This window comes from Parastagonospora nodorum (genome assembly GCF_000146915.1).
Source record: "Parastagonospora nodorum SN15 chromosome Unknown scaffold_3, whole genome shotgun sequence".
Lineage (NCBI taxonomy): Eukaryota > Fungi > Ascomycota > Dothideomycetes > Pleosporales > Phaeosphaeriaceae > Parastagonospora > Parastagonospora nodorum.
In genome coordinates this window covers 250330-266066 of record NW_001884551.1, presented here as the reverse complement: position 1 = coordinate 266066, position 15737 = coordinate 250330, and the positions used below count along the sequence as shown (strand labels likewise).

The 15737-nt window shown below is 50.5% G+C and overlaps 9 protein-coding genes across 9 annotated transcripts; 7 read left to right on the top strand and 2 right to left on the bottom strand.

The window, feature by feature from the left end:
* Positions 1 to 175: 175 nt before the first annotated feature.
* SNOG_01962 (hypothetical protein) lies at positions 176 to 975 on the top strand (the record flags this gene model as incomplete). Its single annotated transcript, XM_001792532.1, has 2 exons — positions 176 to 322; positions 373 to 975. 2 exons carry the CDS (start codon positions 176 to 178, stop codon positions 973 to 975), a joined length of 750 nt encoding a protein of 249 aa, XP_001792584.1.
* Positions 976 to 1056: 81 nt separating this feature from the next.
* Positions 1057 to 2313, bottom strand: SNOG_01961 (hypothetical protein; the record flags this gene model as incomplete). The annotated part of the gene is made up of 1 exon (XM_001792531.1): positions 1057 to 2313. The coding sequence occupies one exon, from the start codon at positions 2311 to 2313 to the stop codon at positions 1057 to 1059; it is 1257 nt and encodes a 418-aa protein (XP_001792583.1).
* A 1197-nt stretch (positions 2314 to 3510) lies between these two features.
* On the top strand, positions 3511 to 3943 carry SNOG_01960 (hypothetical protein; the record flags this gene model as incomplete). The annotated part of the gene is made up of 2 exons (XM_001792530.1): positions 3511 to 3744; positions 3830 to 3943. 2 exons carry the CDS (start codon positions 3511 to 3513, stop codon positions 3941 to 3943), a joined length of 348 nt encoding a protein of 115 aa, XP_001792582.1.
* Positions 3944 to 4000: 57 nt separating this feature from the next.
* On the top strand, positions 4001 to 5543 carry SNOG_01959 (hypothetical protein; the record flags this gene model as incomplete). Its single annotated transcript, XM_001792529.1, has 3 exons — positions 4001 to 4201; positions 4268 to 4466; positions 4543 to 5543. 3 exons carry the CDS (start codon positions 4001 to 4003, stop codon positions 5541 to 5543), a joined length of 1401 nt encoding a protein of 466 aa, XP_001792581.1.
* Positions 5544 to 7005: 1462 nt separating this feature from the next.
* On the top strand, positions 7006 to 7866 carry SNOG_01958 (hypothetical protein). Its single transcript, XM_001792528.1, has 2 exons — positions 7006 to 7404; positions 7458 to 7866. Exons 1-2 carry the CDS (start codon positions 7081 to 7083, stop codon positions 7767 to 7769), a joined length of 636 nt encoding a protein of 211 aa, XP_001792580.1. The 5' UTR covers positions 7006 to 7080; the 3' UTR covers positions 7770 to 7866.
* A 703-nt stretch (positions 7867 to 8569) lies between these two features.
* On the top strand, positions 8570 to 9272 carry SNOG_01957 (hypothetical protein). The gene is made up of 2 exons (XM_001792527.1): positions 8570 to 8736; positions 8858 to 9272. Exons 1-2 carry the CDS (start codon positions 8653 to 8655, stop codon positions 9011 to 9013), a joined length of 240 nt encoding a protein of 79 aa, XP_001792579.1. The 5' UTR covers positions 8570 to 8652; the 3' UTR covers positions 9014 to 9272.
* Positions 9273 to 9610: 338 nt separating this feature from the next.
* SNOG_01956 (hypothetical protein) lies at positions 9611 to 10012 on the top strand (the record flags this gene model as incomplete). The annotated part of the gene is made up of 2 exons (XM_001792526.1): positions 9611 to 9643; positions 9695 to 10012. 2 exons carry the CDS (start codon positions 9611 to 9613, stop codon positions 10010 to 10012), a joined length of 351 nt encoding a protein of 116 aa, XP_001792578.1.
* Positions 10013 to 10647: 635 nt separating this feature from the next.
* Positions 10648 to 12501, bottom strand: SNOG_01955 (hypothetical protein; the record flags this gene model as incomplete). The annotated part of the gene is made up of 4 exons (XM_001792525.1): positions 10648 to 11566; positions 11621 to 11871; positions 11924 to 12373; positions 12424 to 12501. 4 exons carry the CDS (start codon positions 12499 to 12501, stop codon positions 10648 to 10650), a joined length of 1698 nt encoding a protein of 565 aa, XP_001792577.1.
* Positions 12502 to 14265: 1764 nt separating this feature from the next.
* On the top strand, positions 14266 to 15511 carry SNOG_01954 (hypothetical protein; the record flags this gene model as incomplete). The annotated part of the gene is made up of 3 exons (XM_001792524.1): positions 14266 to 14614; positions 14665 to 14877; positions 14925 to 15511. 3 exons carry the CDS (start codon positions 14266 to 14268, stop codon positions 15509 to 15511), a joined length of 1149 nt encoding a protein of 382 aa, XP_001792576.1.
* Positions 15512 to 15737: the final 226 nt, after the last annotated feature.

Here is a 15737-nt window from a genome sequence, read left to right as displayed (position 1 = left end):
AGCTTGTTTATCTGAATTCTCCGGTGCTGATGCGAGCTACCCTCGACTCATTTCGGCCAGACTAGTCGCAGCTTGAGTACCCCAGCAAATGACAAAGTGTCTTAAAAAGCTCGACGAACTTCACAAGCTGTCTGCAAGAACACTCCTCGTCGAACCTCTTCAACGCCTATTCATTATGAAGCTCACACTCTTTACTCTGGCCAGTGTAACTGCCCTCGCAGTTGCAGCGCCTGCTCCGCAAGTCATTGAGACACTTGAGAAAAGGGCCGATTACTGCGGCCAATGGGACAATCAGATTATTGGAGACTTCACGGTCTACAACGTATGTTCAACGCCAGGAGCAAGTATTATCAAGGTACTAACAACGCATAGAATCTCTGGGGCAAGGCTGATGCCACTTCTGGATCGCAATGCACTGGCGTTGATGGTCTCAGCAACGGCACCCTCAAATGGCACACGAAGTGGTCCTGGGCAGGCGGTGCTGGCAAAGTCAAATCTTACGCCAACGTCGTCACCAAGATCACATCAAAGGCTCTTTCAGAGGTCAAGTCACTTCCTTCATCCTGGACCTGGTCGTACACCGGCTCCGACATGATCGCCAACGTGGCATACGACCTCTTCACCGGATCCACTCCCACCGGAGATCACGATTACGAGATTATGATCTGGCTCGCTGCTATAGGCGGCGCAGGTCCGATCAGTGCCACCGGAAGTCCTATCGCGACGGTCACCTTAGCTGGAACCAGCTGGAAGTTGTACAACGGGTTGAACGGAAAGATGAACGTTTTCAGCTTCGTTGCGGAGAGTGAAGTCAAGAGCTTCAAGGGTGACTTGATGGACTTTGCGAATTACTGCATCAAGTCACATGGATTTCCAAACACCCAGATCTTGCAGAGCGTGGGTGCTGGAACCGAGCCTTTCTCTGGAAGCGACGCGGTTCTTACTACCAGCGCGTACACGATGAGCCAATCCTAGATCGAAGACAAAAGGTACTAGAGAATGGCATAGAATGTAGAAAAGTGGTATGATAGAAATTCATAGATGAGAATAGCAATCTTACACAAACCACTTGTAGACCCAGAACCCAGCATACACAAGCAATGTGACAATTGGATGTAGCCAGGGCGGGAGATCTGCCTTCGCAAACCTGCATATGTAGGATGAGATGCTCGTCCGTGGCGCGCCAGGCGTGAACAACATGTCGTTCATCGAACCTTCAGTCTGGACCATCGCCTTGTGTGCATTGACAAACATTTGCTCTTCGTATTCGACAACAAAGTTGTCGAGGTTTCCCACCATTCCAGACGACACACAGTTGACGATCTGGTGCGAGAGAATCAAAGCATCGTGAAACGCCGTGTTGACGCCGATTCCGCTGAACGGCGTCATGAGATGTGCCGCGTCGCCGAGCAGTGTAACGCCTATCTTGTGAGTCCAAGTGAAGTCAGTCGGCAGCATGTATAGCTGCCTCTGCACAGCATCCCCTTGTACCTTATCGAAAGCGCCTCGAAGCTCAGGTACCCAATCATGAAACTGTTCTGCCAACTCCTTCTTCATCGCAGATGTGTCCGTATTCTCGGCATTTGCGAGCCTGGGCAATCGCTCCGGTTGCTGAGCATAGGTCGAAATCCATATATCTCCAGAGGATAGCTGCTGCAGGGCAATGCTCTTTCCATCGCTGTAGGCGAGTACACTGCCTCGATTGACGAGCTTATAGACGTCGGGAGCTGTAGTCTTCGCGTTTGGGATCTGCATCGTCCAGCCTGCTAGACCAGTGTAGTGTGGTGCTTCTTGTGTGAGGAGTGTTCGCGTCTTACTCCATGCTCCATCGCAGCCCACTATGAGGTCGTGTCCGCGCTCAACCTCGCCATTCGAGAAATGTAATTCATGGCCGGTGTTCGTTTGTTGTACACGCGCCAATTTCATGCCCCATCGTATGGTCTCTTTCGGTACGCTTTCCAGCAGAATCTTTCTGAGATCGCACCGGTCGATTTCGGGTGCTGATTGGAACGAATTGCCCTGATCAGGCTTGCCAGGACTTCGCCGCATCCACGTTGTCAGGTTCTTGTCGGTGATGAGCAAGCTCTCGCCATCGTATCTAGCGTATTCCTGGAACTCTTCCCATAGCCCTGCTTGCTTGATGGCGCGCAGACCGGTCTTTGCCCTGAGATCGAGAGTGCCGCCTTGTGAGCGGTAATCGATGGATGTTTCGCCCTCGAAGATGGTGCATGAGATGCCATGCGTATGTAGAAGACGGGCGAGGATACATCCACCAGGCCCAGCTCCGATGATCGCGATTTTTGGGACCGGCATTTTGTGTTATTCCTTTGGCTGTGGCGTGCTGACGAAGAATGGGATACTCAGGAAGGATATAAGCTGAACAATAGGCAGCTGCCTGAAGTGGGTGGAACACAGTCGTCATCCGTTTGTTCAACATACGGGCAAAAGCTGTGGTAAACTCTCCGATCCGCATGTGCGATAGGCTCGCATGTCCAATTCCAGCCCGCGATGCGACGGCGCAATGAGCTTGCGCAACGCCTCATCGAACACCTTTTCAGGACTGCTATATTTTTCCACTGTGGCGCAAGGCGATCAGAGTGTAACAAGCATCAGCCCATCCCTCACGCTGAAGCTATACGCAGTGTCGCTAGGCTTCAACTGCGACGCGAAGACCCGGCGCATAGCCTCAGGCCAGAAGACACTCCACTTTCCGTAGTATTAGATAACTCGCGGTACATCTTCGTGCTTCTTTCTATATCGACCGACTTCGATAGTCAAGAAAAGCCGATCGCGTTGTATCGATGAGCTGATGTTGTCATCTCAGGTATGTCAGGGGAAAGCTGCAGGCGGCTGCAGGTGGTTGGCAAAAGGCGGGGTACGAGGCGCGAAATTCAAGCCTCTCAGGGCAGCATCCAACCAAAAGTTCACCACAACATCGTCGTTGAAGTGTTCCAGGACACGGCGTGGCGGTAAAAACCACGTGCGAATCTTTTTGCAGTCTCCTCGTTAGTGCAAAGTACCGTGTGAAGCACTGTCAAGCTTTCCGGAAGACCGTGAAGTTACCACTTCTAACCAATCGAATCCCAGGCTCTCGCCATGCGTTACGACCCCAGTAACATTTTCCCGGGCGAAGCTGCATCTCACGCTCGGCCGTCTATCATAGCGAATGAGACGCATTCTAATTCACTGATGACGAATGACTTACTTCCGAGCTTCTGGATCCATCCCAGCGCAGAGAACTCTTCCGCGCGATTGAGCGCTCAGATTCCCAGCAAAACCTGGTCTCTGGCGCAGCATGCGAAAGTCACATAACCTGATTGGTCATTGAAAGTACCTGCAGGGATGACGTTGTGGACATGGGACGGCAAACTAGGAAGAAACCGTTGGAGCTATGGCATCCTCGGTATTGGAAGGACGCATTCAAATACAAGTTGTCCAGGCAGTTGGTAGCTCTTGCCTTGAGGACGAGTGGCTGCCCGAACTTCCTCTAGTTTGAAGCACAGTTCCATCATGAAGCTTCACGTTCTCTCACTACTGGCGTCGGCCTCGGTGGCCAGCGCTAGCTGGTCAAAGAACCTCAACTATCGTTCGCCTTCTGAGCACCACCCTTCGCTTGGTATATCAATACACCGCGTGGTAAAGAGGAATGACCCCAGCTACAGCTACGATCCTGCTTCTCTCAATTTCACGCATGGAGTTGCTTCGGGAGATCCGTATCCGAGCAGCATCATCCTATGGACTCGTGTAGCGCCCACCAGCGACAAACTTGGATTTCGAAATGTCACGGTCTCTGGATATGCTCCCCCTGTTCGACCATGACAATGAGAAGGAACGTCTCTGTGTGGAAGTCGCCGATCTGTGTGGAACTACAAAAGTTGCTTCAGACAAGAATTTGAGCAGCGTGGTCGATAGCGGGAAGAGTGTTCACCTCCTCAGACGTTGACTTTACTGTCCAAGGGTAATTTTTACAAAGAGATAGTTGAAAGGAGTGCTTCTAAAAATGTCTAGGTTGAAGCCCAAGAATCTGAAAGCGTACACCACATACTATTACCAATTCGCTGTCTGCGATTCCGACAACACAAGCCCTGTTGGTCGCACCAAGACGACGCCGAATGCTGATGATGATGTCACTGAGGTCGGCCTTGCTGTGTACAGCTGTGCCAACTTTCCATTCGGCTTCTTCAACGCATATGGCAACTCTGTCCCGTAAGGTTGAGTACATCTTCTTACTCGTATACATCAATCTTACTAAGCTAACCACATATAGGACTCTGTTGATTACGTGGTTCATCTTGGCGACTACATCTACGAGTACAAGAATGGCTACTATGGATGGGGAGACTCCATCGGCCGCATCCCGCTTCCTAACCACGAAATTTTCAGCTTGTACGATTACCGTAAGAGGCTCGCTACGTACCGCACCGACTTGGACCTCGTAGCTAGTCACCAGGAATTCCCGTGGATCGGTAATAAAGCCCCACATCCACTAAGACTACCAAGTGCTGACATGTCAAGCCGTTTGGGACGATCATGAAGTTGCAGACAACACATACCGAGATGGTGCCGCGGAACTTAACAATACCGAGGACTCCTTTTTGAAAGACGGCGGTATCTCGGTTGACCAAAGAAAGATGAACGCTGTCCGAGCTTACTTCGAATGGATGCCTATCCGCCAAGTCGACATGGACGACAATCTCCGGGTATGGCGATCTTTCCAAATCGGCAAATTAATTGACCAGGGTCGCCCTCGAGGCAGTCGTCGCTTCGGTCGGTCGGAGTACTTACTCAGTACTGGAAGACCGTCTCCGTCGTACGACATTGCGAACGACGCAGGCCGTTCCTTGATGGGTTCTCGTCAAGAGAACTGGATGTACCGCACTCTCTCCGAATCGGCGAAGCGAGGTGCTACTTGGCGCGTCGTTGGGTCGCAAATCGTCTTTTCTCACATCGATCGAGAGGCCGTTGACCAGAATGGGCACGGTATCAATGTCGATGCGTGGGATGGCTATCAGTCGAACAAGAATCGCACGCTGAACCACTTGTATAGCAACAACATCAACAACAACATTTTCTTGGCTGGAGATAGCCACGCATCGTGGGTCAGTGATCTCGTCTGGCTGGACGAGAAAGATTATGACCCAGAAACTGGCGCTGGCAGCATCGGAGTCGAGTTTGCGGGCACTGCTGTTTCTTCACCATGCCCGTATGGCGAGAACATCACCCTGGCCAAAGCAAACAACTACTCTCACCTTATCGAGAGCACTAATGCCGAACTGCATTGGCAGGATCTATACTATCGTGGATACTATGAGCTTCACTTCACAAAGGACAAGGTAGAAGCCAACTTCTTCGGCACTCCTAAAACCCGCGAGAAGCACGGCTGGGAGATTCCCATCGCAAACTTTACTGTCCTCAATGGCGAGAACAAGCTGCAAAGGCCCGTGGGAGGAGGTGTTGTCGAGAGTGGAAGTTTGAAGTACGGTAAGATGGTACCGACCAATCTCACAGTTGATACCACCAACGGCACGTGGTTTGAATGGTAGGCTGCCACACGTGTAGTATGACGGCTGATGCTCTGGGGACCCGAAACCTACAACAAACGGCTGTGTAGTGTAGCGTAACTACAGACGTCGATCTGCCGAACAACAATAGGATGCACTCTTCGCTTACTAGTAGCTCAATTCATTCCATCTCGTAGAGTTGGACCTACCTAAACAGCCGGAACACTCGGAGCTGTTGGGCTCAAGCTAACCACTTAACCGGGCTTTGCAAGAGTCCGTCTTTCCACCGACGTAGGTCCAGAAGCGGACTGTTGCCAAGAACGGGCGGGCTGTACAACAGATCTAGATGTTCGACAGCCTCACAAATATTGGTGTGCCTTACATGGCGCTTCAAGAACAAGGGCATTGTTAGTTCTGAGGTTTGACGCATGGCCTCCCAAGTTCTGCCGCAACTGGAGTGCTGCTCAAGTGTCCGGCGATATTGATTCATGTTCGGATGAATGTCCGTACAATGCGGAGTTGCTTGGCATCTGATGATGTCACCCGTCCAAGTCCTCGATTCCATTCCAGTCCGTTACTTTTGAGGGGTCTAACTTCACATTCTGCACTGCAGATATCTTTGATTGCACTATGATGAGAAAGAACAGTTGACCCCGCGCGATTCAGATGTGCCAAGTCTGTCAGCGCCCAATTAGGTACCTGGTAGGGCTCACCCGTCCACTTCCCCACCAGAATTTTGCAGAACTCCCGTCATCTTCAACATTCCGCTCCGAGCGAAAGGTTCCTGGCCACGCTGTACAAGCTTACGATCCAGCCATGACCATGCAGCGATCAAGGCCAACTGGCCTTGGCATTCTTTCCGCATGCACAGCCACCACGATGAACCCTTCCTAGCCCAAAAGGTGTGCCTTGGCATACGCTAGCCCACATGCGGGGCGAGGATGCTGCTACGGATCGTGGACTACCCGACTTAGGATTGCTAGGCGATATCTTGGAGACCGATCTTCATTCAAAAGCGTCTAGACTCAGTGTAATACCAAGTCAACCCTAGAGGCATCTTCCGTCTTATGGGCGAATGACGATTCCTTCGGGGTACCATAGTCAATCGTCTTTGTCCACAAGGCGAATCAATCTTGCAGCTAGACTCGTTTTCGTTGGCTGAACTATGGAACTAAGTGCCCTACATCTGCCCGCATGCCTGTCTGGACTGTTATGGAGAAGTACCAAGAGATTCCCCACGTTCATCGGTACGAACGCCCCACTGGTACCTTTGTTGGTCCAACGTAAATCTCATTTCAAATAGGCCTTTCGGACTTGGCGAGCGATGCTCACGGCCTGCTACCAGGATGCCGGCAAGTATGTCCCAAGACTCACTTGTGGAGTTACTGCGGCTTGACAAGGGAGACCGACGTAATTGCCATGGCAAAATGTCAAGAACTTGGGCAGTAGTAGGAGAGCCGCGTGTGTATAAAGCTGATGGAGCAGTACGACTCAACAGCCCATCATCAGCAACTGAAACCATCACCTCACTCCAGCAGCAACTTTAATCGCTACTATCATTCACATACATTAATTCACGATGCATTTCTCCGCCGCAACACTCCTCGCTGTCTTGAGCGCCGTCGCTGTCGCTGCTCCCACTGCTGAGCCCGGCCGTGACCAGCAGCCCAAGCAGTACAACAAGGAGAAGTACAACAAGGACTGCAAGGAAGACTGGGAGCACAAGTGGGAGAACAATGACTGGAAGAAGGATGAGAAGCTCTTCTACTACGACGCCGAGTACTACGTCAAGGCCACACCAGACCAGGTCATCGCCAACAGCGGTGCTCCTGCACCAGGCCAGCCAGGAGCCAAGGGTATCTTCAAGTACGGCATCAACGTTGCGGAAAACACCATTTGCTACGTAAGTCATCTATCCCGCTATTGAGCTGGCGCAAGAACCTAACACAACATCAGAACATTACCCTCTCAGGTGTTACCGGCGACTACATGTCGCCCGCTGTAACCGCAACCCACATCCACGAGGCCGTCAAGGGCAAGGCCGGCCCGCCCCGCCTTGCCTTCCCCAACCCCAAGGGACCTGACAGCCGCCGTGTTTCCTACGGCTGCTTGACTGGACCCTTCTTCGTTGGTACCAACAACACTGCTGGTGTTGACAACGCTGCTGGCTTCCACGTCCGCCAGATTGTCGCAAATCCCGCCGGTTTCTTCACTGACAGCCACACTGTCCAGTTTTCCGCTGGTGCTGTCCGCGCGCAGCTTGGTTAAATCGATCAAATCGCCCTAACGAGGGAAGTAACTTCGGCCACGAGAGCCACTTAATGTAATGAGCTTCAAACATATAGCTTAATAATGTACATAATGTTAAAAATCATCATAACGATTCATGGTTTTAAAGTTTATCACATCCGTGCAGACAACGTGAATGTTGTGACTGATTTCTCTAATTGGACCATTCGCTTTTGCAAGGCTGACTAGCAAGCATGAAACTGCCCAAAACCATCACCATGGTGACAATGATGATCAACAGCAGCGAGCATGTAAGCGGCGGAGAAATGAGCATATGGCTGGAAAGCGATCGGAACAGGCATGCGGTACTAGGGAACTAGGGAAAAGGCTCGAGGACAACATCTCCTCAGGTTGCACCAAATGTGAGATTTAGCGGCTTCGACATCTCGCATGCAAGACCATATCCCCAGCCTGATATGGAAAGCTCTACTTTCATGTTTCTTTAAAAAATCTCAAAGCCTTCCTAGAGCAATTCGCAGCTTTAGTTAATATTTTTATTTCGTTTCTTAGAGTATCGTCGCAGTCTTGCCACAACAATTGTAACTCGCGACCACCACCTGGATGCGACAACACCAATCGGTCGTGGAAGATCCGCTCGCGAGGTGTAAGTGGTCCGATCAACTTCAGGTACCCGCTAGCTCGGTAGATGAATGGCGCATTTCATTTTAGCCTCAGATGCCATGACGTCCGGTGATGTCAAAGGGTGACACAGGTGGTGACGCTATTATATAGCTCACTAGAAGTTCACATTCCCGAGGTCGAGTTCATAACACATACACACGACACTTCACAGACAAACAAATCCCGCCCATAACAAGCCAGAGAATATTCAATTGCACAAATTCCGCTCACACATACCAAAATGTCTCAGAACCCGGATTCCGTTGCCAACCAGGGCGAGTTCTCTGGACATGTCCGACCCAGCGAGCCGCTCATGACCTCCGGTGTAAGTTCAGCCCCTCTTCTTATCCCAATCAGTTGGGCGATACGCAATCAATGGCATTTTCACTTGATTTTATTGCATCCTGCGTTCTCGCTTGGCCATACTACAGACTAACGACCCACAGCACAAACCAGGAAAGCAGGTCGGCGATGACGCCGCTCCAGAGTTCCACGTAAAAGTCCTGCCCGCAGGATCCGCTCCCGCGAAAGACACTTTCCAGCCCAACCCCGAGGTGGACGGCCAGAAAGTAGACCCATCTGACAAGAAGGAGGAAAAGTAAATCGCTGACCTTGTGGAGGGTGATGGACGGGGCGATGTCAAAGACTGGAAGGATGACCCAACTCATGCACAATAGAGGAGTGTGGAAAATATATCAACCGGTCAGCGCGGTCATTCTGGCAGGCTGATTACTCAGGAGAAAGTGCTGGTGCTGCGGATGCGAGTAAGAAGCGATAAATGTGCAACTTGCCTCGCGTCTCCATAGGCTATGTAAAACAATCACTGTCAAATCAGCTCGCACTCGCGAGTGAAATGATCAATTTATGTCCCGTAATACGTGTGCCATGTTGCATTTGTGGGGACTGGTCTTGCTACTGATGCATTCACCAATCACGCCGGGAAGCGAGATGAAGCCTGCGGCATCTTGAGAAATGGTCTTATTCTTTGCTCTCGACTCTTTACTCAACTCCACAACCTACCCACTAACAGCCACTTTCGCTTTCGGCCAACAGGAGGCTTTGTTTTACACACCTCTGGCGCCAGACCATAAACCGCACACAGCGAGGTACTCTCTTACCACCCTCACCATCACAAGGCTTTCAACTCCGTCTCCCAGGCGTTGCACCCTATCAATGTGGTTGTCTGGGGCGAAGAGGCAATGGGCTTCCTCGGAGCTGTAACGCTGCTCAACGTATGTCTTCTCCTCAACCTGCTAAAACATTTACTTACAAACGTTACTTAGAGCTGTGTGATAGTCCCTTGGGATTCAGAATACGACCTCGCTGCGCAGAAGTTGGTTGAGGCAGGCTTTCGCCCCGCCCCATGGACGTACGCCATAACGGATCCACAGCGTGTTCGCGATGACGAGATAGACCGACGGACTTTACTCAGAGGGGCTAACGGAGACGGGAACTTGGATGCCAATTCGTTACGGTTCCAGTTTCCAGCAGGCTTTTCTGGCCCAGAAAGAGTCTTGTTGCTTCGAAGCACATATATTGGCATTCGACCCCCGAGCGATCCTGAATCGATACAAAGATTCTCTTGCATCGACAACTTGTAGTATCCTGACGCAGCTCTGCTCCTGGAGAGCTTTGTCAAGACTCTGCTTCAGGAAACTCTAGGCTCTTGGCGCTACTTGTTGCAGGCTTGGGCTGTAGCCTATACATATGGTATGCTGATGGTTGAAGACACTGTACTTGATTCCTGCGACGATGAAAGTGTCAAATTGTGGCTCAACAAAAAAATTCGCCGGGGGAACGGTGGTCTAGACAGGATTGCGGTCAGCAAGAGAGCGGGAAAATTTCGAGCCCCTACTAACTAGATCAGCGCTTTGAGAAGCGAGCATACCTATATTAAGTATGCCCGAACGCTCCAAACCAAAGCATTTGGTCACACTACCCCATAATACTCTAGATTTGTGGTATACAGTGCTGCTGACAAGTAGCCAGTCAGTCAATCTAACATCCGCCTAACAACAAATCCATTGGCTTAAAGACTTGGGTCATACTGACTGACAATTGGTATGTGTAGTGGTCGGCAATATGAACTGTAATAATGGGTAAGACTTTCTTGTTCTGTCTACGATACTTGTCTGCGTTCTTTAGACCGAGGCGAAAGTAACTTGAGAAATTATGTATGAGATCTATTGTACATAAGGAAGAACTTCAGCAACATAGCATGTGCTTCCCAGCGAGATCAAGCACTTACTCGCTCAACGTAAACGACGTCTGACTTTGAGCCCAGCTTCTCCTCTTCGAGTCTAGCTGCATCAAAAGAGCTTGGTCCTGATCCACCGAACAGTATATCGATCTCCTCGAGCGAAAGACCCTTTGTCTCTGGTAAGAAGAAGTACACAAACACAATGGACAATGTCAGACAAGTAGCAAACACGAAGTAAGTGCCATATCCGATATTGGTTACCATATAAGGTACTGATCGAGCGATGACGAAGTTGAACAACCAGTGCGTCGCCGTGCAAATCGCCATGCCGATTCCACGAATGCGAAGAGGAAAGATCTCTGCGCAGTAGATCCACGGTACACCAGCGTACGAGAAACAGAATCCGACGGCGAAGATGTAGATGAAGGTAACGGCTGCGTAGCCTCCAGCTGTCAAGTGGGGTTTGCCAGAGGCTTCTGGCTTGGCGATCTTAATGTATGCGCCGATGAACCACATTGCGACAAGCATGACTGCCGCACCGCCCATGAGCATGTTCCTTCGGCCAAACTTGTCTACAACGTAGTACATGGCGATGATGACGCAGACGAGTCGGACGACGCCGTAGATGCCAGTGGCGTAGAGACCGGTGGATTGTCCTGTGAGGCCGATGGACTTGAATATACGGGGAGAGAAGTAGTTGATGGCGTTCGATCCGGCCCCTTGCATGAAGATGAAGATGAACACGCCGACCAAGACACGGCGGCGGTTGCTTGGTACAGCGAGCTCTTTCCATTGACCGATCATGCCGCCGCTCGGTCTGGTCTCGAATTCGTCGTTGACGGTATCCATAATGTGGTTGAGCTCTTCCTGAAAATATTCATGGTCTTCTGGAAGACCGCGGAGTTTGCTGAGGACAGATGCGCACGCATCGCGAGACTTGTGTTGGGCCAGCCATCTGTGACTTCTTAGCTTCTTGGACCCCACGAGACTGATGAACGAGAGAACATACCTTGGAGATTCTGGAACAAATAGCATGCCAATAATGAGAAGGACACCTGGAATAAGTTGCACGGCAAACGGTGTGATCCATTGGTTCGAGTTGCTGCGCATGTTCCGTTGCACACCATAACAGATCCAGAAGCCAATACATGTTCCTGTCTGCACACTGATTTCGTAGATGCCAACAAGACGGCCTCGAATAGATGGTGGCGATAGCTCAGCCACGTATAGAGGAACGACTCCACTGGCAAGACCGACACCCTGGAATCAGAGTCAGTGAATACTCTAGACGTTCAGAGGAGTATTGACTTACGAGTCCTCCAATGGCACGACCCAAGAACATGGCCCAAACATGACCAAAACTAACAGTCTGCATCAAAGAACCAATGCAGAAGAGCACACCGGCGACCATCAAAGCTGGCTTCCGACCGAACTTGTCACCCAAAGGCGCAACAGCCAAAGAGCCGAAGAAGCATCCAGCCTGAAGTAAAGAAACGATATTCGCCGAGAAAGCATCTTTTTGCGACTGTGTCGCGTGCATCAAACCAAAGTCCTTGGTAAAAGGCTTCAGCGTAATCGTCGTCCCGATAAACGCCAGATCATAACCGAAGATAAACGCACCCATCGACGCCACCATTGCCGTTAAGTATACATTCTTGTTGAAAATCTCCTTGGGAGCAGGCGTGCTCATGACAATCGCGGGCGCATGTCGTGCAGGCATCTTGGCAAATGCTTGAAGGACGTCAGGACGCTGCAAAGAGCTCTGGGCACCTTGAGGTTGGCGTTGCTTAGCATATTTAAGGAATGTCTGACAGGTGCTTGTTGTGGGGTACTGGGTTCGAAATCTGGGGTCTGGATGCGGAATGCGGAGTTATTGCCGCGGGAGAACATGTCGGTGTTGGCCGGATGGCAGAATTTGGGGTTGGAGGCGTTGTTCGCCCGAAGCCACAGCGTCCCGCGGCCTTCCCGCGGGTTCTTGTATGCCACGGGACGAGATACACCACGGCTGAAAATTGTTGAATGCTTGCTCTGCAGCACTGTATGTGCCGTGGATAGCTACCGTTAACATGAAGAGAGAAGGTGAGTTCTTGAAGGCTCCAATTTCTCATCATTTACGATCAGTTATGTCATCATTGTTGCGACTAGTTGCAAGTACTGCTGTGACTATTAGTCAAGACTCGGAGATTGAAATGCATCAGCTGAACAAGATTTACTACATAGAAATGACTTGGAGAATGTAGGAAGAAGCTAGTCAGAAGAGACAGAACACTTACCCTCGCTGCAAGTTAAATCTGGATCTTGATAATGTCCGCCTCTTCACCTCTTTAGGTGCAGCCAAAGAACCCTTACGATGGTCCTCTATCATATACTGGACATTGAATCGACCTTTTTTTTGTCCTCCTAACGCTTCATCTGGGCAAAGACAGGAAACCCCATACACAATCCAACGATTAAGTATGACCCCAATCTGAAGTTGGACAGCTGCATTGAACCGAGACAAATAATTCAAACTGGCTCGATCTCTGGCATGCAGATGGAGTAGAAATGTACTTAAGTAGCTTATCATTTTCGGACTTTCTGAGAAGCACAAAAATTCCGCAAGCGAAGAACTTTAAAGCGGCTTTCAAATCAAAAAGCTATCAAGTCGTGAGTCCTAGGTCTGTATCCTTTGAAAGGGCGAATATGCAGAAAAGCCAACACTCCAAACGTTGAAGTCTATAACTATAGAAAGAGGCTTGGAAGCTTTTTTGAATAATTATAGATGACCCTCAGGTTTGTAGACTATCATCAACCTGACAACGCTTCTGGAAGCTTCAGTTGCTTGGAACTGTTTAGAAATCTTGAGCCGCTCAAAATATGGATGCCGACTGAAATTCCCAAGCCGCTTGAGAATTCAGGTTGTAGACAGGAAACCTCGAGGTTCTTGATATTCCAGATGGTCCTTGCATGTTCACACCATTTTGTAGGACTAAAATGAAGCAACCTTTGAGAAAGGAACAGCAGGAGATAGGCGTGGCTTCAAGTAAGAGAGCCATATAAACGCTGACCCGTTACAACAGCGTTGAGCGTATTGTGATGTTGGCGTGCTGAGCACAGCAGATAGCAAATTTGGTGCTCGTAGGTGTACGGCGAACTGTGAACAGGCGGCAGGTGGAAGAGGATGGCGGCCCACTCTTGGCGCAAACCCTTTCGGTCGTGCAATTTCCTACTCAGGGCCCTGGGAAGAATCGCTGACCGTGATCTCGGAAGCCATGGCAGTGCTAGCGTGATGCATGACTCATGCCCACATCGTTAGTTTCTTGGTCGTCTGCAGGACACTATTACATCAACATGGGATCGCGTTTCACATGTCACCTCTAATGCAATGAATACCACGTCCCTATTCCTCTGGCACGTACGATGGTCTTTAAAGGTCGATGATACAGATATAACCCATCTACAGTTCAACAACACATGCCTCGACTCTTGATAAGGACAGACGCCAGGTGCTTGGCCTACTGGGCATCGTCATCTTAGCGGAGGCATTTTCGGTGACCTGCCTAATTGCGAAAAGAGCTTGAACGGGCCGCAAATTCAGCAGGTGTACCTTATCGTGATTGAGAAGCTACAAAATGTGGCTGATCCCAAAAACGAGATGCCAGTCTTTACGCGACAATGCAGCTTATCAAAACAGCCGCGACTGCGGCAGTTCTCGCTGGCAGCGCAAGCGCAGCAAACTTCACTGGCGATGTCCTCAACGGCGTGAAAGTCATTCATGACTTGAACTTGGCGGATCTACCGGCGCAAACCGTTTCGCGTTTCTACCTGCGCGTCGGCGAAGTCAATGGAGGACATCCTGTTCATATTCCTGTCATGGTCGCGCGAGGCACAGCGGACAGTTTGAAGACTGGAAAGAAGCTCTCGCTGTCTGCAGCTATTCATGGAGATGAGCTGAACCCTGTACGCGTCGTGCAGCGCATCTTCGAGCAATTGGAGGGTCAAGTCGCGACTTTGAACGGCACAGGTATGGAAGAGTCCCTTCTGGGCGGCAAACATGTACTGACACGGCTTTAGTCATTGGACTTCCCACTGTCAATCCGATGGGTATCTACATGAACCAGCGAAATTACTACACAGCTGGCGCCAGTGGATCTCTCACGAACGTGAACCGCGTCTTCCCAGGAGTCGCGGCTGCTGAAGGCGGTAGCGGACCACAATTGCTCGCATATAACATCTGGAACAACATCTGGGGCAACACATCTCAAGTGGATGTTGGCATTGATCTTCGTTAGTCAGGCCTTCGAGGTTGTTGTGGTACCGCTGACATTTTACAGACACACCTTCATCCGGTGGTGACACTTCTCTATGGTGCTACGCCGACTTCAGACTCCCTTACGTCGAGCGTATGGCCAAGCTACTCCAGCCCGACACCCTCAAGATCGACCCTGGTGAGCCCGGCTCAATCGAGACCACCTTCGTTCGCAACAAGGTGCCTTCCATCACGGTGGAGATGGGCCAGGCAAAGATCTGGAACAACAGCCTGATCGACCGAACCGTGGACTTCGTCAACCGCGTCATGGTGGACTTGAAGCTCACCCCGTCCAACGCCACCGTCGAGCCAAACCTGAGCAACGTTTATATTGCCAACACATTCCACGATTCATTTTCGCAGCATGGTGGTTTCGTGGAGAGGCTGGTCCAAGTTGACGAGCCGGTCGTCAAGGGCCAGCCCATTGCGCATGTCAGGAATCCATTTGGCGATATCATCGAGACCCTGGTCTCGCCAGCTAATGGACGCATGTTTCAGAGCCCTCGCGACCCCAGTACTGAGCCAGGTGGCTCCGTGGGTCAGATCGCTTACAACTCAACCGACCCCGAGTGTGCTGATGGATGTATTCTGTCAGGACCTACGAGGCGATAAATGTAAAACTAGAATAATATAAGGAGACTAATATCCCTGTTTGATTCACAAGTGTTACCAAAATCATGGATGCGAACATAAGTCAATAAGAACTTCGTGTGGAAAGTGGAGAGCAGTTAAACATATTCAATTGCGCCAAGGTCTTTTGGCTTCGTTTATGCGAATTAAAGTCCTATCTACATCCAAGAATCCCAAGGTGAGGTGTGGACTCCTTCTATCGAAGGCC

Excerpts from the sequence above, each read along its gene's own strand:
- SNOG_01958 (XM_001792528.1), top strand. The coding sequence starts at position 7,081 with ATGCATTTCTCCGCCGCAACACTCCTCGCTGTCTTGAGCGCCGTCGCT. Across the intron at positions 7,405-7,457 it reads CGGAAAACACCATTTGCTAC|AACATTACCCTCTCAGGTGT; the intron begins GTAAGTCATCTA and ends ACACAACATCAG.
- SNOG_01957 (XM_001792527.1), top strand. The coding sequence starts at position 8,653 with ATGTCTCAGAACCCGGATTCCGTTGCCAACCAGGGCGAGTTCTCTGGA. Across the intron at positions 8,737-8,857 it reads AGCCGCTCATGACCTCCGGT|CACAAACCAGGAAAGCAGGT; the intron begins GTAAGTTCAGCC and ends AACGACCCACAG.